This window comes from Crassostrea angulata, chromosome 5 (genome assembly GCF_025612915.1).
Source record: "Crassostrea angulata isolate pt1a10 chromosome 5, ASM2561291v2, whole genome shotgun sequence".
NCBI lineage: Eukaryota > Metazoa > Mollusca > Bivalvia > Ostreida > Ostreidae > Magallana > Magallana angulata.
The window spans coordinates 37,190,654-37,214,788 of record NC_069115.1 but is presented as its reverse complement, the minus strand read 5'-3'; the positions used below and the strand labels follow the sequence as shown (position 1 = coordinate 37,214,788).

The following is a 24,135-nucleotide window of genomic DNA, read 5'->3' as shown; positions in this document are numbered from 1 at the left end:
TGCTCCCCTCAAATTATTTTAATGCATGAGTCGTTGAAGTAATTCTTACGAACGTGCTGTAAAACTTATTGACTTATATAAAATTAAACTACATGTAATTTAATATTTTATACATTTTTTCCCATTTTAGGGATGTGTATTTGTTAATAAATTTTTTGTACTCAATATCTTGAAAATTATTTGCTTGTTCAATTATATGATATAGAGGCACTTGTATTAAAATGTACCTAATATTAAAAAAATTTCATGCGGTAAATTTAATTACAGAAACACAAGAGGAAACATTGACCTTTATATCTTTGCAAAACGTTTTGTTAATATTTTGTTTTTATTTTCATATATAACAACACATATCATATGACAATCTTTATTTTAGTTTTGAGGAACACTCTACAGAAAACCGACAGTCGAGCTGTGCTATCAAAAATTAATTAAGGTCGGACTCGGGATTCAAGTTTAAACATGGCTGCCAATAAACCTGGTGAACATGTGGAGAGGAAATCAAAAACACTTTTTGTACGAAATTTGTCGTTTTCGGTTACAAATGAAAAATTCGAAGCATTATTCAGTGAAGTGGGGCCGGTCAGAACGTGTTTTGTTGTGAAAGATAAAGGTTAGATCGTGTATTACTATTATAATATTTGGAAAAAAAAATATGTTTCGCCTTATTCTATTTTGAGAGGTAGACAGCCATAGCCTTCTACTATTTCTCTTTGCAAGCCCTCATATTTTGATTCTGAAAAATTTGAAAATGTCGGAACCGAATACGTTCAACGTTTCAATCCATGTTTCGAATCCAGTTTCCCTGAAAATGAGTCCCATTTGGTAGGTAAACAATATAAAGGGATACCATTGGGGCATTTAACCACCAAATGGGACTCAAACCACCTGTTAGAGTAGATGAGTCATTTTCAGTCACCAGCTGCATATTGCTGTGTGAATTATATTTGCACCACACTCTTGTTGAACTTTATAATTATAAGACTGTCCAATTACTAGTATGCCATTAATTATGAGATACCAAAATTCATTACAGCAGCATTATTTTTATGGTCAAAGAAATTTCCAATTTGACATGCTGTATTTGTAATAATGTTGGGAAATATTACAGTGATAAGCTGACAAAGCTAATGTGAAATTACACATGATGGTCAAGCTTTGCAGTTTACAAACTGATGTAAAATTAATGTATATATTCCAGATTCTCAGAAGAGTAAAGGTTTTGGCTATGTTACATATTCCATGTTGTAAGTATTTTATTGTTTACAGTACATGTATAATATTTATTGCTTGGAATGTGAAAAGTAAGGATATTTTTAGTGAGGCATGCAAAACTCTTTACTCTTATCAATTTCACTACATTATAAATATTAAGATGGTTTGACTGGAAAACTGTATTCTATAATTGATTTTAAAATTAATGTAAACTTTACTGTATAAATTTATTTGGAACTCTGAATATTCATGTACCAAACAGAAAACACAAAACAATTAATACAGTATGACTTAAGGAAGTTGTTTACTCATGCAGGGTTTGAGTTTTAAAGTCCGGATTTTTAAAAAGTTTAATTTCATGAGTAAAATTTGTTTTAAATACAAAAAGTATTTATGAAATGAATTATTATCGACATAACAATCGTTATTTTTTACTAAATTATGGAATTAGGCTCTGACAAAGTTTGACTTTTAGCAAAACAGAGAGGAAATTCGGACTAAATTTTTCAGATTTTGTTTTCCACAGAAATATCTTTGGTAGTACTATAATATTTAAAGTTAAGGTTTTATTTGTTAGACAAAATAATTTTGCATATTTTCTGTTGGTTTCATCTTGCTTTTTCGTTTAGATAATCGTATGACACTACAAAAATATTGAAAAATGCTTAAAAATTATAAAAAACACCATATCTCAAAATTTTGATCATTGACCTCATATAAATTTTATGCCATCAGAGAAAGGTCAATATTCTTTGTTTAAAACTTTTAATGTTTTAGCATTATCATCATTCAGTTTTTTAGCTCACCTGAGCCAAAGGCTCAAGTGAGCTTTTCTGATCACAATTTGTCCGTTGTCTGTCGTTGTCGTTGTCGTTGTCGTCGTCGTTGTCGTCGTTAACTTTTCACATTTTCATCTTCTTCTCAAGAACCACTGGGCAGATTTCAACCAAATTTGGCACAAAGCACCACTAGGTGAAGGAGATTCAAGTTTGTTCAAATGAAGGGCCACGCCCTCATTAAAGGGGAGATAATTGAGAATTATTGAAAATTTGTTGGTATTTTTCAAAAATCTTCTTCTCAAAAACTATTTGGCCTGAAAAGCTGAAACTTGTGTGGAGGCATCCTCAGGTAGTGTAAATTCAAGTTTGTTCAAATCATGGTCCCCGGGGCGTAGGGAGGGGCCACAAGAAGGGGATCAGGTTTTACATAGGAATATATAGAGAAAATCTTTAAAAATTTTCTTCTCAAAAACTATTGGGCCAGGAAAGCTCAAATTAAAATGGAAGCATCCACAGGTAGTGTAGATTCAAGTTTTTTAAATCATGGGTTCCGGGGGTAGGGTGGGGCCACAATTGGGGGATCAAGTTTTACATAGGAATATATAGAGAAAATCTTTAAAAATCTTCTTCTCAAAAATTATTAGGCCAGAAAAGCTCAACTTTGAGTGGAAGCATCCTTAGGAAGTGGAGATTCAAGTTTGTTCAAATCATGGTCCCCGGGGGTAGGGTGGGGCCACAATTGGGGGGTCAAGTTTTACATAGGAATATATAGAGAAAATCTTTAAAAATCTTCTTCTCAAAAACTATTGGGCCACAAAAGCTCAAATTAAAATGGGAGCATCCACAGGTAGTGTAGATTCAAGTTCGTTCAAATCATGGTCCCCAGGGGTAGGGTGGGGCCACAATAGGGGGATGAATTTTTACATAGGAATATATAGAGAAAATCTTTAAAAATCTTCTTCTCAAAAACTATTAGGCCAGGAAAGCTCAAATTTGAGTGGAAGCATCCTCAGATAGTGTAGATTCAAGTTCGTTAAAATCATGGTCCCCGGGGGTAGGGTGGAGCCACAATAGGGGGATGAATTTTTACATAGGAATATATAGAGAAAATCTTTAAAAATCTTCTTCTTAAAATCAATTAGGCCAGAAAAGATCAAATTAAAATGGAAGCATCCTCAGGTAGTGTAGATTCAAGTTTGTTCAAATCAAAGTCCCTGGGGGTAGGGCGGGGCCACAATGGGGGGATCAATTTTTACATAGGAATATATATTAAAAATCTCCTTATCAAAAACTATTAGGCCAGGAAAGCTCAAATTTGAATGGAAGCATCCTCAGGTAGTGTAGATTCAAATTTGTTCAAATCATGATCCCTGTGGGTAGGGTGGGGCCACAATTGGGGGATCAAGTTTTACATAGGAATATATAGAGAAAATCTTTAAAAATCTTCTTTGTAAAGACCATTTGGCCAGAAAAGCTTTAACTTGTGTAGAGGCATCCTCGGGTAGTGTAAATTCAAAATCACAGTCCCTAGTGGTAGGGCGGGGCCGTGATGGCGGTTTGAATTTTTACATATATAGAGAAAATCTTTTAAAATATTCTGGGAAAGTTTTTCGGTCCAAAACTCAGTACTTAGTGTGAAAGCACAGGTTATGCAGATATAAGTTTGATGAAACCATGATACCCTAGAGAAAAGTGGGGCAACAAAATGGGGGGGGGGGGGGGTATATAGGAAAAGAGAAAAATCATCTTACAGGTACAACAACAAAAGGGGCTTGGTATTTACCAAAAGAAAGAGGGGGATAAAAATTGGCAGATTTTCAATTTTTTTAGCAAGATCTACTGTACTTAGTTGTCAAGATATTTTGATACTGTAATGCTAATTTGATCAGAATTAAGGCAATTGTTGCTCAGGTGAGCGATGTGGCCCCTGGGCCTCTTGTTATTATTTTGAATCAAATATGGGTTGTAATTTGAAAACTGATAGAGGAAATTCGGACTAGAATATCTAAAAAAAATTGTGAATGAAAATGTAATGCTTTGTATCTATTTAATGTCACTACCATTCATAAACTGTATTTCATTTGTTAAAGAGATACGCAATTTGTATTATTTTCACAATTAAGAAAATCTCAATCATAGTAGTGCTGAAACGAATACCATAAATCATTATTCGAATATTCGTGAGTACTACTCGATTCGTATTCGAATATTCGTAGACGTCATAGACAATGTATTAAGCATTATATGATAGTTTGTATTACGAAGTGGGTGTATGTGTAGACTGCTTAAACATGTAAGTTCGAAGTTGACACTTAATGCATGAGTATCCATTGAATTGGGTGCGCATTTAATTTTTAAGCAAATAATATATATTGATTTTTTAAAAATTTTCCATCAACTACAATCAAAAGATTTATTACTTCTTTAATAATATACTGCAGTCCTGACTCCTGTATGAGACCGATACGTAACTTCGTAAGTCAGTCCAAATATTTCCGCCATGTTTGATATAGTATTAAACAGAAAACTGATAACGCTCATAACTCCAGAAATGTTCTGTTTATTTAAAAAAAAAAACAAATTATATCGAGGTATCTTTTAAAAAAACTTTCGATGTACCTTTCGATATTAACTCTCCATAGCTCACACTCGTTCAAACAGTTAAGCAATTTTTTTCTTCAGCGTCTGACATGAATTGAAAAATCTAGAATGTTTGTCTCCGTTCGATGTAAACCCTGCTTTTACTTTCAAGGTAAACAAGCATGGCGGAAGAGTCTATTACTGGGTTAAGTAATAGACTCTACCAAGCATGGCAGTCATAGATGGCTTTATATTTACTTTCGTTCCGAGTAAAATGAAATAACACGATGCTGCATAGTTTACAGTGCTTGATATGGGTGTTTAACATGTGATCGAATATTCGAATGCTAAATATACATTCAAATATTAGAAATTTACTATTCATTCGCGAATATTCGAACATTCGTTTCAGCACTTATCATAGTGTAAAATTTTTATGGATTTTCTTAAATTTTCAAAAAATATTCAATGGCCATTAACTCATAAAGTAGGTCATTGACCTACTTTTTTGAAAGTGAAGAATAACATTACCATGTAAGGTATATAACACACAATAGTTGGTTTTTCATTATCATCAGTGGATTTTTTTTTCATTCTAAGTAAACGTCATCCTTAAAGCTGTTTTAAAAAACATCATTTGTTTTGCATTCTTATATTTATGTTTTGCATAACAATACAAATTTGACTTTATTTACAGTGAAGATGCTGAAGCAGCGGTATCAAAAATCATGTCACTTGATGGAAGGAGACTCTTTGTGCAATTTGCAAATAAAAAGAAAAAAGAGAAGAGGAAGCCAAAAGTAAAGGTCGAAGAAAACACAGAGGAGGAATCGGATGAGGACAGTGATGAGGAGAAACCACCACAGTATCCTCGTATTGCTGAAGTTGAGGCACAAAGTAATTGTTGTAGATATTTTATATCATGTGAGGAGCATATGATAAGTTATGATTCTTGGAAGTCAGTTGTTGTCTGAACAAATTGAAAAAACATGCAGAATGTTGTTCAATCATGATTCTGTGTGAAGAATTCATCGTGTTTAAAAAAAATCCTGAATGGGAGTCTTCACTGTTTATGTAAATTTTGATAAGAGAAATTGGAAAAAGGGTATGCAGTCACACCTGCTGTATGCATAATGTTAATCATAGGTATGGTAACATTGGAATTAGCTGGAACTTTTGGCATTGTTTTTCAGGGACCCACAGTCAGCAGGAGTTGAAGTATCTTCGAGCTAAGACTCTGGTTATCCAAGGCTGGTCCTCGGATCACTCCCAGACAGACGTGGAGGATGTCATGGCAAAACTGTAAGAATTAATTACACTTGCTATCCCAATGCAACGTATCAAACATGAATGATTTCCTAATGATTCAATAACATGTTACAATTTTTATTACAAGATATATAGCAATATTGGAGGAAAAATCAACTAAAGAGAATTTCTAGAAGCTATTTTTAATTTTGTTGGTAGAATTTTTGTGTTTGATGATTTCAATGTTTCCTTTATGACTGTACTGTTATTACTTGACTTAGGAATGTGAAGAACATTGCCAAGATCAAGTTTCCGGCCCCTGACCGACAGCCCCCCTGTGCATTGGTACGGTTCAAATCCATCAGAGACACGAACAGGGCACTCCGAAAGATAGACGGAAAGGAAGTCAAAGGTTGGTGTGTTTTGAAAAAAATTACCGAATGAAAATATGTAGTATTTTTAGGTAGTTGTAAGTGAATCAGTTAGCAGTTGTATCAGCTAAATTATTTGCAGATACATGTAATTACAAATATTATGCATTGTGGTTTGACTTTCAAACACATGAAAAAATGGTTTGTATACATGTAAGATTTATGATATTGCAGCTCAGATACTGTAAATATACGTTGATGGCATTGGATACCATATAGAAAATTGTGTTTAATCTAGAATTTTACCAAATATCTTTAGAATACATGTACATGTTTTTCTGATATTCTAAGTACATGTATGTTTTTTTTCTTGTTAAAGGATGTGCACTGAAGGCTTGTCAGCTCAGTAAGGAATCTACTACTCCGGTTACACCACCCAGTAAACCACAAAACACAGCCAGAAAGGCCAGGTTGATCATCAGAAACCTCTCATTTAAGGTTATAATCAAAGTTTTTTGTTTTTCCTGATTTTTTTTCAAATTCATTTTTAAAATAGAAGCTTTACTGCTTGAAATACTTCAGATGCTTTCATTTGTTGAGAAACTGCAGATGATTATACTGATTTTGAGAGGGCATGTATAAGTTGAAGAGTATAAAGAGCGGCTTTTGAATGCAGTCAGATTTCTAAAACTCTTTTTAAATATATTAAAGAAATACATTTTGTCTATTGAAATTTGAAAATGTCAGTGGGTCTTCATTTAATTTCAGTGTTCTGAAGAGAAGTTGAAGGAAACCTTTGAAAAGTTTGGGGAAGTAACAGAAGTGCAAATTCCAAAATTGAAAAGTAAGTACATTATTTGTTTTCCCTTGATACAGTTTCATTGTAACCTGATTTATTGCATGGATACCTTTATTTATCAATTACTGCTCCATTTTCATGTTGTTTAAAAATATTCTTTTAGATGGAAAACTGCAAGGGTTTGGAATTGTTCAGTTTAAGGAGGTAGACGATGCATCTAAGGCGATGGCAGAGATGAATGCAAAACCAATTTTAAGTATGTTTTATCTTCACATGCAAGTAGCTCAATAGTCCCTCAGCTGTATGTTGTCTTTGGTACAAATATATATATACAAGTATATGAATACTATTAAGCATGATTGTGTAAGCCTTGAAAAGTACTTCATGTTCAATATTCACAATTACTTGCAACATCTGCATGTACATACCAGGTATGTACCCGGTATTTTCATTAAATGTGTATGTTTTTGAAATGTTTTTGAAAAGTATTCTTTCCTCGTGCATATTTACACTTGATGAATTCAGAGAGTACATATATTTTTATATATAGATCGCCCAGTAGCAGTGGATTGGACCATTCCTAAGGACAAGTATGAAGCGAAAATGTTTAAAACACAGCGTGACGATGATCTCCAAGAGACAGATGAAAAGGAAGTGAATGGAGAAGGAAAACCAAACAAGAAAACATCTAAACCGGAAAATAGTGTCTCGAACCAGAAAAAAAAGATAAAGAGAGAAGAAAGCAGTAAGGAATCAGATTTTGGTGTGTGGTATTTTTAAGAATTTTAAGAGAAAGGGAAATAATGATGAACATATTTAATATAGGCCTTAGAATCAGAGATAATGCAATTAAACAGTTTATACATGCACATGTTATAAGGCAACTAAAATTTAAATTTGAATGAACTCACAAATTTTTCATGAAATGTTTTAAGACAAAAAGCAAAAGATCAATGAATTACTGGATTTTCTTTAACAGTACCACTGTCTGGCATTTTGATTAATTTTATTGACATTGAAAAGAAAAAAATTTCAGTAAAATTCCAGCCTGCATGCAGAGAATAATGTGCACTCCTTCAAAGAGGAATAACTTTAACTACCTGTATTAAAATATTCAACTATTTAATCTGGATATTTTTTTCAAGAAGAAGAGAGTGAAAGTGAAGAGGATTCTGAAATGGAAGAAGTAAAGGGAGAAAACTCTGAGTCTGAAGAAGAGTCTGAAAATGAGGACTCAGATGATGATGATGATGATGAGAGTTCAGAGAGTGAGGATGACACACCTGCAAAGCAGGGCAAAAGTAGGACTTGATCATATTTGTATAAACCGATTAGGTTTCTAATTAAGATGGAATAATTAACATTAATGCAAACTTTGATGGCTCATTGTACATGAATATGGCAAATAGGATATTTGATTGACTCCAGCTACCTTTGATTACACATTCTTTACACATCCAAGAACTTGTTGCCTGTAATTGTGTCCTTTAAAATGATTTTTTTTATCCATCTCAGGAAATGTTCACCACAAAAACGATGTTGGGGAGGGCAGGACATTGTTTATACGGTAGATATTTTAGATTTTCAACAAGTCTGAATGAATCATTTTTTTTTTTATTACATGTATGTCATGCATGCTTCCAGGACTCCCCAAAATATTCTTGAGTTTGAATTGATTTTGCAGAAATGTGCCATTTGACATCGATGAAGAGAGTTTAGAAGATGAATTTTCAGAGTACGGAAAAATTAACTATGTGAAGATAGTTGTCAATCCTAAAACAGGACAACCGAAAGGTAAAGTGAGAAATTTGTTGTATACAGTTGAAATTCGATATCTCAAACACTGATATCTCGAATACAATGGATATGTCGAAGTGATTTATAAGTACAATGTACCAACCCCTTATATTTTAAGTATTTTACCCTTGCTATCTCGAATACTCGGATATCTCGAAGTTTTTTAACAGTCCCATCTAGTTCAAGATAACAAACTTTGACTGTATTTATAAACACAGTCTCACTGCATTTTTCAGGCCCTCTAAAGAACGTTTGCTCCCTAACCCATGAATATAGATTTAGGATTCATTGGAGAATAGAAAACAGCTTTGATATTTGTTTACGCGTTTTAAAATTCTGTGGTTGTTGGAAAATTACAAAAGACCACATGGAGATTTCAAAAATGGAACGAATGCAGATGTGGTCTGTTAAATTCTAGGAGATTTAAGGAGGCCGATTTGGGTTTTTTTGCAGAAAAACTACAATAGCATAACTCTTTATTTTTTAACCATATGTAATTTATACCAACTCTAGTTTATTTGCGAAGGTTCATGAAAACCGACCGTCTGGTTCTTTCTAGGGACCATCTCAAAATAGAGGTACATTTACTATAGGAATATATAGGAAACTGTCATTTTCCGCACATCAAAGCAGTTTAAAAAAATACTACAATAGCTTTTTTTCTCAAATTGTTATATATGATTAGTAATATCATTTCCTACCTTATATGTAAAAAACACAAAATTCTACCGTCTGGTTTTTAGTGGGGGCCATCTCAAAATATTAAAATGCACCAAATTTTGCTATATATTTGGATCATCAGGAATGATGATTGGTATAATATATTCATTCCAAAAATGAGGAAAATGTCCTCGAGGATAGCATCATTCTGTATATAAAATTTCAACAGCGTACAATTTTTACTTTTTCTTTTATGTTATTTCTTATAACGTACTCCTACAAAGCTTCATTTTATCATAACGTCATAAAAGCGCAATGGCAATGCTCCCCTACCGCACAACGTAAAAATCGTGTTAAAAATAAAAAATTCCTTTAACAATCTAAATATTTTTATCTGTATTTTGTTTATTGCGTTCAATTTTATAAATGATATCGAAAAAAATTCATAAGAAGTATAAATCAACTGTATTATATTAGAATGCGAAAAAACATGCGCAATTCAAACTAAAGTCGGCATCCTTAAATGAAAAAAAATAATGGATTTTAAACAAAAAAAATCTTTCTTTGATTTTGCAGGTTCAGAACAGAACAAATTTAGACTTTGTTTATAGACAACAATTATAATGTCATCCTTCTTTGGATAAAAATATTGCCTTCCACATTTAGTAGTTGTGGGCTATATTTCATCCCTCAGGGGCTAACGTCGCATATCATATATATCTCCCCAATTTTATCACCATTTAATTTGCACATGACTTGAGCTGTACCATATTGGTAGACATAATAGATGTCAGGTAAACCTCTATTACTACATGTATTAGTAGGCATGGAATGAATTTAATTTAAATGACCCTAATTTTGTGTTGCTTTAAAGATTGATCTTTTGATTTCAGGTACAGCTTTTGTACAATTCAAGACTCAAAAAGAGGCAGAAAAATTCCGATCAGCGGCAGAGGACAATGATGTAGGTGTTAAATCTGTAGTATTATTTTTTTGCCATCATAGATTGTGAATGTGGTAAAAATACATGATGTGAGTAGAGAAAAATCAATATTTTATAACTTTTGTCAATGTTTACTTTATTCTGTTTCATGCTGTTTAAGAATATATAGATATATTCTCAAATTATTAATTATGTAAATAAATGATAGAAACACATTTTTTTAGTGTATACACAATCATTTACATTTCAATAAATCTTCTTACAGAATAAATGAATAATGAAATGTCATTTATACATGTATTTTATGGTGTATGGTGTATGAATTTATGAAATAACTCCAACTTGGAGATCTCAGTAGATGATATTAGAAGGAAAGACACACAGTATTGTTATGGCACAAGGAAAGTTGTGTTCACTAAAAAACAATATTTACAGGTATAGTGACACGCAGAAGTTTAGATTTAACTGAATTTTAGTACGGTAGATATGAGCAGAGACAGTACTGTATCTTCGCTAGCCAGGTGTCTGATTTGTTTTTCTCATCATGAAAAAAATGAATCAGACACCTGGCTAGCAAAGATGTATTAGTTTTAAAAAATTAAAAAGGTGTGGTTTGATTTGATGATTTAGAAAACTTATAAGAATTCCAAATATCTTTATAATCTAGTAAGATTGTGTGAATAACGAATACAGGCATCTGTCATTTTATCTATCAAACAGGAAGGAATAGTAATTGATGGAAGAAGACTGGTTGTCATGGAGGCATTAGACAGACAGAAGGCACAGGCACTGTCAGGTCAAAAAGAAAAGGTCAAAGAGGACAAGAGAAACCTGCATCTAGTGCGAGAAGGAAGTAAGTGGTAGCAAACATTGTAATGAGGAAAAATTCTGAAGGCTTCCTATTTGTTTGTGACTATTCCTTCTGATTTAATGGGATACACATTTGAATATATATATGTAAATGCAGTGAACTGGTTAGCAAGTTGAAAGTAGTTAATATACCTTACTTCTTTGATAAGTAGAACTTTTGATATACTGAGGTACATGTTTATGGATGTCTTTGATTTCAAAAGACTGTCATAAAATAATACAACAGAAACTGTACAATGCATAGTATGTACATACTTGTAATTTCAGTTCTTATCATGCATATGTATTTGGACGCTATGATTAAATACATGATCTTGTATCTAACCAGTGGAACAGTCAAAATTAGTAGAGGACATCGAAAAAGTCAACCATTTTCAAGTCAATTCTTAAATTTTAATGTTGTGACATTTTTGTCTTGTAGTGATTCGACCTGGAACACAGTCAGCTATAGGACTCTCCAAGGAAGACCTACTCAAGAGGACAAAGGTGAATGTTAGAACATGAATATAGAATACTCTTTGATGGTGACTTGCTGAAATTTTATACAGTGCAGGGGATAAATTGAATTTGTTTTCAAATCTGTTTTGTGTTGAATTTCTGTGATTGAATTCATTGGTTTTAGATAGCAAATAAGATGAACTTTATTAAGATAAATTTTGAACTAGTGAGCTGATTGATAATTTTGATAATTTACTGTTGATTTAAAAGTATTTAGTTTGACAATGACAGGAAATTAAGTAAATTAAATTTTTTTATTTCAGCTGGAGAATGCGAAGCGGGCCAAGTTAAAGAACCCCAACATCTTTGTATCGACCACCCGTCTTAGTGTACACAACATTCCTACACAGGTGACGGACAACCAGCTTAAGACGATGTTCCTAAAGGCCGCCGACAGCAAAGCAGCAGTAATCACAGAGGTAATTAGAAAACAGTTACCTTTTCTAATAAATTAGTGACTCTTGTATAGTTGTAGAATCATAAAGGTTCAAAGTGGCTTACTTTGTGTGGACTTCATTATACATATAACTTTGTACCTCTGAACCACGATTTTACATCTTTATTTATTTATAATTCATAAAAGCAAACTTTAACCTTGCAGTTCCATTTCTATGAACTTTGAATAAAATAGCAATCCTTTAGAATTGACCCTTTACAAAATTTACAAACAGTTATAACATGATAAGCCATGATGGCAGTGTTTATAATCATGCAAGTCAATTATGATCCAGCTGTATGCATTGATTGACAGTTTATACTTGTAGTAAAGCATGATAAACGGACATTGTTAATATTTCATTATTCGACATTCTCCTTTGTATGTGGGTACAGTATATGCATGTATATGATATTATTAATTGAAGACTTGAGCAAACCAAATGTATAAATTTCTTGCTTACAGTGTCGTATTATGCGGGATTCAGACGGGAACAATAAAAAGAAGCTTGGAAAGTCTCGAGGTTTCGCCTTTGTTAACTTCTCTTGTCATCAGCATGCCCTGAATGCTTTGAGAAACACCAACAGCAGTGCAGACTTGTTTGGAGAGAAGAAGGTAGAGTGTCCTACATAGAGGAATTCTTTTGTACTGCACTTAACAAGAGCAATAAACACCAAAAACAAAATACAATATTTATTTTTTGCATTTGCATTCTTGCATTACAGAAAGTCACTCCCACACAATCTGCAATATTCAACATCAATATTCTGCAATATTCAACATCAACCACATCTGAAAACTTCTGAAGTTTTCATTTGACAAGCAGCTTGTCATATATGCTCAAGAGCTTATTACCATTATACCGGTATACTCAATAAGAACCTTATCAAGTACTGATTACCACAACCATACACTTTAAACTTTCCCGTGCAAAGTTTGAACGCCAGAATGAATACATATCGAACACGACTTACCTACAAAACCTTAAGCCCCGCCCCTATCTCTTATTGGCGTTTCCACAAAAGAAAATAATTTTATTCTAATTCACTGAGTTCAACCGAAATAAATTATAATTTTGTAGATTATTTGATTTATAGAAATGGTACTGAATTATCTTGCTCAATTTGTCATACCAGATAGAGATAGATAAGAATTTTTTTTATCACAAACTATTTGGGCATGCTTGATTGCTGAAGGAAAAGGCTAAAAACAAACATTGAGATTTTTAAGGATTTGGGTAAAGTTTTTCTCCATATCAGGTTTACTAACTTTTTCATATTTGATAGTCATCATGTTGATCGATTTTCCAAAATTATTTTAGGAAAGATATTACATGTACATGCATGTGCAAAGACAGTTTTACCATTTTTTCCAAGCAACTGTTTCCTGCACTTGAATCTGATGATTCTCATCTCTTCTAAACATTTCATTTTTATTCTTAACTTCTTTAATCCACATGCTTCATTTTGTAGAGATTGATAGTTGAATTTTCCCTGGAAAACAAAGCAGCATTAGAAGCGAAAGAAAAGCGCTTGGAAAGACATAAGGTATATTTTTATTAGTTCTATGACTATATCATGGAAATATTTTTATAATAAAAAATCTTATGAACAAAATATGGTTTAAAGTGTAATATGTTGTTAAAAAAAAATCATTGCAGGCACGTTTGGAGTCTTTGAAAAAAGCAAAAGAAAAGAAGACTCCCACAGAATCAACAGAGGAATCGAAGTCGAAGAAGAAGCAGAAATCCCAAGGTTCAAAGATCGTGGACAAGTTTATAGGATCTTTACCTGTCAAAGAGGATGTTAAGAAATTACCTAAGGGTCTTCCCTCCCACTGGGGGCCCAAAGTCCGGCACAAACCTCGACCTGCTGTGACTACGACCAGCAAAAAGTCCAAGAATCAGGCATCCAAACGCAAGTGGGAGGAGCCAAAGAATGTATCGGGACAACAGGTGAGGAATAGGGGTCAATATGGTGGTAGACCTGCCCCCCAAAAAGGATAATTTTCCATAAAATATTTATTGGAGGGTAAGGCAATAACAAAGAGCAGTAGCTCCTAGTGATTGCCAGAATTGCTTATCTTTATAGACATAGAATTTCACATATACACTTTTTTTGCTGAACAAGCCTCTCATGTTGAGGGTTAAAAAATAGTAGGGTCCTTTAGCGAGACTGGGTTTAATTTAGGAACTCGAAGAAAAATTTGATAGTGTCATGCATATTGTAAAACAAATAAAACCCATTGATAAGTCTCTTTTTTTCCTATGAAATGTGCAATCAATCAATTGCTCATATTTACAATGGTACAACATTTTTTAGAATTTTAATAATTTAACTGAGACAAGACAGTTGTAATAATGTCAACAAAATTTACAAGTATTTTTTTTTACTCTTCATTTAGGTGAAAACAACAAAACCCAAGAAAAGGAAAACAGATAGTGTGGATGACTTTGATAGACTGGTCAACAAGTATAAACAGAATATGTTGACAAAATCGGACAAATCCAAATGGTTCGACCGGTGATCATGATGTGCAGTGGAGGATTTATGGGGAAGTTTGCATTCTATTTCAATGGGAGGGGTTCTAAAAGGACATTTACTCTTGATTTTAATGAAGGTTTTTTTATGATTAATCCCATTTATGTTCCAATGTTCGTGCAAAATGAAAAATTTAACACTGAGACAATGTCTGTGCAATGTTGATTACATTAATACATGTATGTTCATAGTTTATTCATTGTGATGAACTTGTATTTATGTAAAATTGATAATTATTATAAAATTCATATTGAACAGGTTGGGAAAAGATCATACATGATCATGAAAAAGTGGTATTAAAATGTGACAAGCAAATACTCTTTTTTTGTCATTCTTCGCTGTAATAAGGAGGCCGATGATTTGACATCTTTAACCCTAAAATGACTTAATACATCATAACGTTATATTTTTATGCTGCTTTTAATGAGGTATGGAGAGTTCTATTTTTATCTACATGTATTTCTCCGTCTATCAGACAGTTAATCCCATTCTTGTAAATGCAATATGTCTTACACAGGCAGTTTTGCATACGAAATTCATGTCAAAAGAGCACTAACATCTCGTGCAATTTTTCACATGATGCTCAAGTGTACGTTTCATGTTATTTTCTTTCACGTGAATTGGGCACAAATGGCCCAGTAAAATACTGAACAAAGTTTCAGGAATCATACCCTGTATATATATACATGTATATCGGCATATTTCAGGAGTCCTATAAAATGACAGAGACCAATATAATAGGGTTCATTGAAGTCATTCTTGTTGCCAAGACTCTCCGTAATCATAAATGTCATCTTAGTGTTAGATCTTTTAGGATGAAATCTAACAACCAGGAAAATCATATTTTTCAACATCAATATAAGAAGACTTTACGAAATCTAATCAACCAAGTATCATCGATGTTATTGACGTATAATTTAAAAAATGCCTAACAACGCGAAATGGACAATTAAAATGCCTTTAGCTGAATTCACGTAGCTAAATATATAATACATTGATGCTGATGTCAGACTCATATTCGATTTGAGTCTGACACCATCATGATTATTTCGTGCAGTCCATGATATTTCTTAGTTTGCAGGCACGTAGCATGGGGGGGGGGGGCTGCCCCCTTTTTTGTGCAGCAAAGACTTTTCTTAAATATATACAAAAAATTGAATCAACATAGAGTTGCCCCCCCCCCCCCCACACTTTTATGGGACCATGTAAAAAATTGAATTGAAGATATGGAAGTAATCAGTGAAATAGAAGTTCACCCCCCCCCCCCGGATTAGGATTTTTTTTTTTGCTTGTCAAGATTTTTTGGATGAGTCTCCCCCCCCCCACACACACTTTCAAAAACGGTGCCACGTGCCTGGTTTGCTGAAGGGTTCGACCAATCGATAAACGGGATGTGTAGATTTCAGTCATGTCGTCAGTTTCTACATTATAATGAAAACCATATCGATCGGATATATTTATGCATGTACGTACAATGTCTTGTCCTACAGAGTTCATTACGAGGAGTGCTCGGAAATTCATGAAACATTTACTCTTTTTTTCCTTGGAAAAGAGACTGACTTTTCAAAATTCACTAAGATTTGCGTACGTCCAAAGACAACTAGTGTCCTTTTCAAACTTTAGATTATTGATTTATAATCTAAAGTTTGTAAAGCACACTAGGTCTAAAACTGGGATTTTTACTTCAACATTCAAAAATAAAACAAAACCTTTACACAGCAAAGAATTGCAAGCTCTGTAACTCGTTTATATAACTCAACGAATTACACTCAAATTTTGGTTGGCTATTAAAAATGCCTTTAAGTTTCTTAAGCATTGTAAACATTAAAATCGGAAAAATAATTTTTGACCAAAATCGTGACCATGCCCCTTTAAAGGGGCATGGTCACGATTTTAATCAAAGATTTGTTTTTCGATTTTAATGTTTACAATGCTTCAGTAAGGCATTTTAATAGGCAACCACAATTTGAGTGTCATTTGATGAGTTATAAACTAAACGAGTTACAGAGCTTGCAATTCTTCCCTATGTAAACAAAGTGTTTGTTTACATTTTGAATGTTGAAGTGAAAAATCAAGTTTTAGACCTAAAATGAATGTATTAATCGTTAGAAACTGTTTATTTATGCTTAAAATGAATAATAAAATAGACAAACCAGCTTGAACAAGATTTTTTACCGGTATATTCGACATATGTAAACAAAACAGGGCACGAGCCTTGTTTACATGACGAAGAATTGTAAGCCCTGTATATTGCTTTAAATTCAACGACAGTGAGTGGCACCAAAACTTCATTTGATTATTAGAAATGCATTCCTAAAAGCATTGCAAAATATAAAACAGAAAAATAAAATTTTACCAAAATCGCGACCATGCCCTTTTAAGGGATCATATATAAGTACGCAGTTTAATTTGAAGGGGTGGGGTGAGTGTCCAAGGCTTATTTTCTGAAAAATTACAAATATTGTGAATTTGATAACTTTGAATTTTCCAGGGGGGTCGGACCCCCATCTTCCCATCTGGATCAGCGCTTGAACTTGGACAAGTATACAGTCAGTGTGCATTTTTTTTTTTTACGAATGAATCGCTATATGTATAGAAAGAAGAACTGATTTTCATGCAAAAATAGCCAGTTTAGGTCGTATAAACGGAGAGAAAATGTATAAATTGAAATGACAAAGTTTATTTCTGTCTCTTGTTCATATTCAAATTATGTAAATAAATAGCAATTTAATCCATACAACTTGTAATTTTCTTTATCCGCCAATTTTCTTTAAATCAAATACAATGGCTGTAAATGGGTCTGATCTAGACATACAGGGACATACCAAAAGTATGTCACTATATTTTTTCTATTAATTTTCTCAATTCAAAGAAAATTCGGTAACTGCATGAACCCTTTACCGATAACAGTATATATAGATTATTTCCATAGTCTTCGTAACAAATATATTTCTCTTCATATGATCTTATACTAATACTTAGTTGACGGGTAACAAAGAGGTAGATATTGAGGGCCCAATTATGCTAACTTCAATTTAGATTTTAACTTTTAATCAATTTCAATAAGACCATACACGTAAGCGTAAAAACCAATTGCTTTTGTATGAGATATTTGCAAGTACACTAACTGTTTTATACAGAGAGATTCATGTACAATCTCTAAAAAGGCGAATTTTAGCGGTGTACAATTTGCATAAAATGTAGTACTAAAATGTTACACTAACAGAGCAAATTTATTACCCCCCCCCCCCCCCCCCCCCCCCAAAAAAAGGAGGAGGGTGCAGGAGTTATCTTCCTTTGAATACACTCTTCACTGTACAGCAGCAGTTGCATCGGAAAAATGGAAGAAGTAAGTGAAGTTGTATACAAAAGGTACAATGAAAACATAGGCCTATACTGTATACAGTTCGTTTGCAATACTTGAGACAGACAAATTGCTGAATGCTGTAATTTAACCCTATGTAACAATGTTTATTTGGCTTTTATGAACCTGATGAATTAAAAATTGGTAGTAACAGCTGATGACTAACGTTAACTTTAAGAAACACGGCATGGGGCCTCATGATTGTGTACTAGAGTTTACTTTTTATTTGAGGGCCGGGTCATTCATAAAATAATAGAATTCACTATATGTGTATTATTAGTGCTGTTGTGTTTTGAATACTACTTGCACTACTCTATGTCAGTCGGGCATTCTTTACATCTATCCTTTCAATAATGTTATTATTTTAACATTCTGACCTTAAATTTATAACAAAGAACATCTTTGAAAAAGAACAAATTAATGTGTTAATGAATTTCTTTATCCGTTAACAAGTATAAGGTTGTTGCTCTTGCTTGAATATTGTAATCATCATCATCATCACCATCATCATCTTCTTTTCAAAGTGCAACTTTTAATTCTTAAAATGTATGCAGTACTGGATTGGCAAATTACATAATGATATTGTATTTCATTCTTACTTCAGGTACATTTAATATCATTGTAGGTTTAAACTGTTTATTGTAATTCGTAGTAAAAGTAGTATATCATTCCCCTAATGCAAATTATTCACAGGATTTGACGCAACAAGTAAAACAATGTCCCAAAATAAACCTATCGCTGCAGAACATTTGTAAGATAATATATTATATATGTCACTGATTTTACATTTATGCCCTCTGAATGAGATAAATTCTGCAAAGCATTCATATTTTACAGACTCCACTTCCTGTCCCGGAAGCCAGATAATTTCAGGAATAATCTCTCTGCACTCGGACACCAAGATGAAGCTTAAGGTATATCTCGTAGTTCATGTAGAACAAATCGGTCTGAAATAATAGCGGTATTTCATGATCCGTATCTTTAGGGACTCCCATAACAGCACTCTTATAGTGATGGATCATATTGATGAGAAGTGATGAATATTGATTTTTTTTTCTTCTAAGAGTTTCAGAACACTAGGGTCAATTAAGGTCTAAACATGAGACTATTTACTGTGGCTGATCTAGTTGATCAGTTTATAGTCGCTATTTTCTCAACTAAATGAACTATTAAAAGCTGGTTCATGTACTTGTATGCTATATTTTGAATTGCCTAGGCTTATGAGTTTATTCAACATGTTTGCTCAGCAGGGTACAAATTGATTTTTATTGGCTAATAATCACTTTTGTTTTCATAGGTCATCTGTATAATGCCATTAAAACTGTAAGATTTTACTCCTTGTATTGGGATTGGTTCAATATTTACATATGCTTTGAACATGTTGAAGCTACTCTAATGATATGTTTTGTCATTTTGAAAATTGTATAATTATATAACTGTCTCCTTTTCCTCTAGCCTAATCTTGACTTTTGTATTGGTCATAATCTCTCTCTCTCTCTCTCTCTCTCCCTCTCTCTCTCTCTCTCTCTCTCTGCACGAGAGTAGGTAGCTAGGGTAGCGAACTCAGAACTCAGTATTGTGTAAAGTAGTAAGAATCATTTCCTTCTGACAAAATGTATTCTAATTGATGCACTTTTAACCATAAAGTGCACATTGTCACATCAAATGTTAGAAAGATGGCTATAATACACTGTTTGATAATATCAAAGAAAATGACTCAGGCTTTGATGCATGACTTTTTAGTTTAATTAGTGACTTTTTACGTTAATTAGTGATAATAAACATGAGAAAGATTTAAGATTACCTCTATTTGTTTACAGCAAGATTTTAATTATTGGGTTTTTTTTGTTTTTACTTGTAATGGAGTATTCCTCAATAATGCATTTCACTTTTTTAAAGTTCATTTTCAGGTTCAATTTCCAATGGTGAAAGAAAAAAAAATCAAGACAGATTTGAGAGGAAAAAAGAAAATTAACTTCATGGATTTCAACCCGATTGGTATGTACATCCCAAGTTAGAATATCAATCAGTTGGATTGCTTGCCATTGCATATTTTAAATGAAAGAGGTTGGGAAAAAATCCATATCCCTTTCAAAGATTTCTCTCTCTCTCTCTCTCTCTCTCTCTCTCTCTCTTATTTGATCATTATATGAATTAATAATCTACATACTTTAAATCTGTTGCATTTTTAATAACTCTGAAATTGATTAAGCTAAAAGATGAACAATTGACATAAATGGAATATTTTTTATTCAACAAATCTCTCAAGATGATGAATTGGAGAGAAGGTAAACTTAATACCAAGGAAAAGCTAGTGAAATGGCTTAAAATCAAGTGACAAGATGTTTTCCTTGTCTTTTTTCCCATCAGATTGAGTTCCCTGATATCTGAAAAGATAATATCATACTGGTCAGGAAATTAATTGCTTGATTTACACATCCAAAACCTTACTCCAAGCATATATCTGAATACATTGCCTCTACTGGACCATATTGCATCAAACTCATGTTTATAATAAAGATTTGGAGTAGTGATGTTTTTTTTTCCTTTTTGCCCCCCAACCAATGATTGGTAACAATGTCATTTCAGCTCTACTTGTTTAAGCAACACTGGCCATGTTGAGTCAGAGGAAACTATTGATTTTTGCTGGTTGATGACTTTGAGAATCGCTGCCGAGAGATTCATAGACTTTGCTTGCTACAGAAGCACATGGACCTTAAACGTACTACACATCGACGATAACGGTATAGTCTGACTCGAGATCCACCAACCACGTGCTAGTGCAAACTCACAGAGATCTGACTCATAATGCGAGCAAGGGACCTTTAATTAAATTGCATCCCAGACATGGAGTAAAAATCAGGATTTTTTTTATTGGACCGAGGACTGCAGGATTTTCATACATGATCTGTAAGGCTTTTCTCTTTTTTAGTACTGTGCTTTTTGTAGATAAATGATATTGTAATTTAAATTCTATAAATTTAATTTTTAAACAATCATATAGTAGTATGATATCGGAATCAGCTCAGTCACCAGTGGTCACATAATTATATAAGCTCGAGTCATTTACTTGTTGATTCAGTATGGAATAGATTATGCATATCTATAAAATCATAAATATATGTATGTACTGGTATACAATAGTAATGTATATAAAATTTACGTTTACTAAAATTATTCCTATAGCATGTATAGTGTAAGTTAAACAGAGAAAACAAATTGAAAATAATTTTGAATTTGATTGTGAGATAATCTTACAAATTTATCTATATCAATTTGAGCAATCTTTATTTTTTCTTTAATTTTTTTTGGTTGTATTCTATTAGAGTATCTTCTTGTTAATCAAATATGTTATTTACCATACCATGCAAACAAAAACAATTACAGGTATTGAAAAGTCTTAATTAGTACATATGTACGAAAAATTACCAACATCAAAATCTTTATTGTATTATAATAGCAATTACCTAGTAACATCTATTAATTGAATTTTCAGTCACATAAAAGTTTAATTTTCTTTAATCTTTGAATGGGTTTTGTTCATCTTGGAATAAAAAAAAAAAAAAACCCATTGATCTTCCTATGCAAAATACAACATTTAAATGAAAGCAAAGAATTTTTATTTACGATATATATTCGTAATAAAAAATCACCATGGTACAATTGCATTATCTATTTTGCATGCATGCTCACATTAAAAATTAAAACTGCTATTAAATTCCATTTGATATATAAACCACAGATTTTATTCAATTTGTAATATATATAAAAAAAAATGAAACTGCACAAAACTGCAGACTCTTTGAGAAAATATATTTGGTACTTCAATTTTGTTTAATAATTCATACAATTCTTCATCTAGTATATTAGATTTGTCTAGCATGATGATAAGTGCAAGCTATTCTGCAGGGTAACTTATCACTGACAACTTGTTGAATCCCGTGAATCAAACCTTTATATGCACAAATCAATCATTTGTGGATATACAAACATTGTGGGGAATATAATTATTCATTATATTCTACACTCTAAATATTTTTATGGTGCAGAATGTTTCTCAAATTCACAGAATGGACAGATTTAATAAGCCAATGCTGTCATGTCTAATAAAAACATGGGCCTGTGGAAATACAGGACTATATCAAATTCCATGCGTCGCGTATTCCATTGAAAATCGAGATTCACATTGTTCGATCATTGATTCTCTTCCTGGTGCATTGGATGCTTTGTAATTCATGGCATTTATTGCTTTTCAGTTTAGGGTCAAGATTTCCTCAGTAGGATCAAACTGACTTTTTGGTGGCATAAATTCTACCGTCAATGCCATTTTTACTTTTTAATGAATGTCAAATATGCTTCTATTCCCATAATAAAAGGTGCTTATGGAGCCCGAGATTGAATTATTATTTTATTGATATTGTCTCCATTACTGTGTTATGTTTAAAATTACGTAATCTAGCTACCACTGTTGCCATTATTGAAGCCTGGAATTTATTTCCTCATAAGTCATCATTGATAATACTCACCACACTGACATATTAAATGTTTTCCATATAAATCTGCTAATTCAAGACAATAGGACTAAACAAGTCAAGAAGTGATATGAAACTGTCATTTTTATCAAAAAATTCAGTTTTCATGGGCTTTTTTTTTCAGTTTAATTCATCAGAAATCATGAACTCATTAATGCAGTTTTGTGGCTCTTTTACTTTAAATTAAATTTGATTTTGAAAATAATGTTTTTTTCTATCAAGAATTTATTAGTGAAATTTTATTTTTTCTCCTAGTCTGCATCAATCAGCCTACATTTTATCTGCCATTCCAGATGATGAACAAACTACCCACCAGATTTAATAGCTCCAAGATTTTTTAAAAATAAGATAGGGGGCTATGACCATAATTAATTATTTGATAATCATGATAATTAAAAGAAAAAAATCCAAATATTTTTAAAAGATTTCAAGTTTGAGAGATTTCAAGTTTGAGTATTTTTTTTTTTTCATACAGAGCTGACCTTCCTCATCTGAAGGAGATAAATATATGGTTAAAAAATGGTCATCCAGCCCTCTAAATAGTCACTGATAATGCTTCATGTCAGAGAAGCATAATGCTTCATGTCAGAGAAGCAGCATCTGCTAACTACCTAGCATTGTGTTTTAGAAGTCTGCAACGGCACACAGTGTTTTTCTTTCGGTCATCAGCTTTCTTTGTTTACTAATTGATTTTTCCCTCTTTAAGCCCACTCCAGTTCTCTTTACTAAGCAATTAATTGGCCTTTATGAGACTTTCAGGTCGGTAAACTCTGTATTGCAGAGTTGGAGACTCTTTGACAACATGTGAAGGGTGATGGTTACTTGGTGCTCATTGTGTCTGTTTGGTTCTTCCTGCATGGTTGCAGTCATCATAGTCTTGTAGTTTATAAGCATATTTCCGCATGTCATAGTCATGAATACATGCCATATTATTACATAAATATGTACTTTTACTATTCCCATAATCAAATATAAAATATCTTATTTGTGAAGGGTGATGGTTACTTGGCGCTCGTTGTGTCTGCGTTCGCTTGGTTCTTCAACAAGCAGGTTGCAGTCATCATTGTCTTGCTGTAGTTTATAAGCATATTTCCCCATGTCGTAGTCATTAATACATAATTATATCACATAAATTTTTGTGAATTTTTTTACTATTCCCACAATCAATTAATCAATTATGAAATATCTTATTTCTTCCCACCCCCTTGATGAAATTTTGACCCTTCCCCCCCCCCCCCCCCCCCCATAACTTAACATATATGGGCTTGTTTTCTTACATGTATCGTAGGCATTTGCAAGCTCATATCCTTGTTCCAAAGTATTGTGGTACATGTATACATGTACTTCTTTTCAAAATAATTTGCATTGTGATGAACGGAAAACATGACTCATTGCAAATTCACAAAAATTTCCATAAATGCAAACATCCCATTAAAGTCCACACTATCTCTATAAGCTCGCAGACTCCTTATCACATAAGCTGGGCTGGAAAAAACAAAAATC

The 24,135-nt window shown here is 32.8% G+C and overlaps 2 protein-coding genes across 7 annotated transcripts in view; both read left to right on the top strand.

Moving 5' to 3' along the window:
• The first annotated feature begins 414 nt into the window (after nucleotides 1-414).
• Nucleotides 415-15,051, top strand: LOC128185711 (RNA-binding protein 28-like). Of its 2 annotated transcripts, none has more exons than XM_052855344.1 (20): nucleotides 415-613; nucleotides 1,202-1,247; nucleotides 5,272-5,471; nucleotides 5,768-5,876; nucleotides 6,104-6,234; nucleotides 6,573-6,691; nucleotides 6,962-7,037; nucleotides 7,156-7,248; nucleotides 7,543-7,755; nucleotides 8,141-8,293; nucleotides 8,508-8,559; nucleotides 8,677-8,786; nucleotides 10,343-10,413; nucleotides 11,113-11,245; nucleotides 11,684-11,748; nucleotides 12,024-12,179; nucleotides 12,662-12,811; nucleotides 13,669-13,743; nucleotides 13,857-14,150; nucleotides 14,600-15,051. In XM_052855344.1, the coding sequence occupies exons 1-20, from the start codon at nucleotides 463-465 to the stop codon at nucleotides 14,720-14,722; spliced, it is 2,520 nt and encodes an 839-aa protein (XP_052711304.1). In that variant the 5' UTR covers nucleotides 415-462; the 3' UTR covers nucleotides 14,723-15,051. The 2 variants fall into 2 exon arrangements, with proteins under 2 accessions (XP_052711304.1, XP_052711303.1); XM_052855343.1 differs by having other exon boundaries at nucleotides 8,138-8,293.
• Nucleotides 15,052-18,038: 2,987 nt separating this feature from the next.
• Nucleotides 18,039-24,135, top strand: part of LOC128184203 (tubby-related protein 4-like) — a 54,817-nt gene continuing 48,720 nt past the window's right edge. The window contains exons 1-5 of one of the 5 annotated variants that reach the window (XM_052853573.1): nucleotides 18,040-18,085; nucleotides 18,938-19,014; nucleotides 19,398-19,423; nucleotides 20,011-20,098; nucleotides 20,690-21,010. The gene's annotated coding sequence lies outside the window, so the exon portion shown is untranslated. Of the gene's footprint in view, nucleotides 18,109-18,937; nucleotides 19,015-19,397; nucleotides 19,424-19,999; nucleotides 20,099-20,689; nucleotides 21,011-24,135 lie in introns of all 5 variants that reach the window. The other 4 variants (XM_052853574.1, XM_052853572.1, XM_052853571.1 and 1 more) reach the window with 4 other exon arrangements.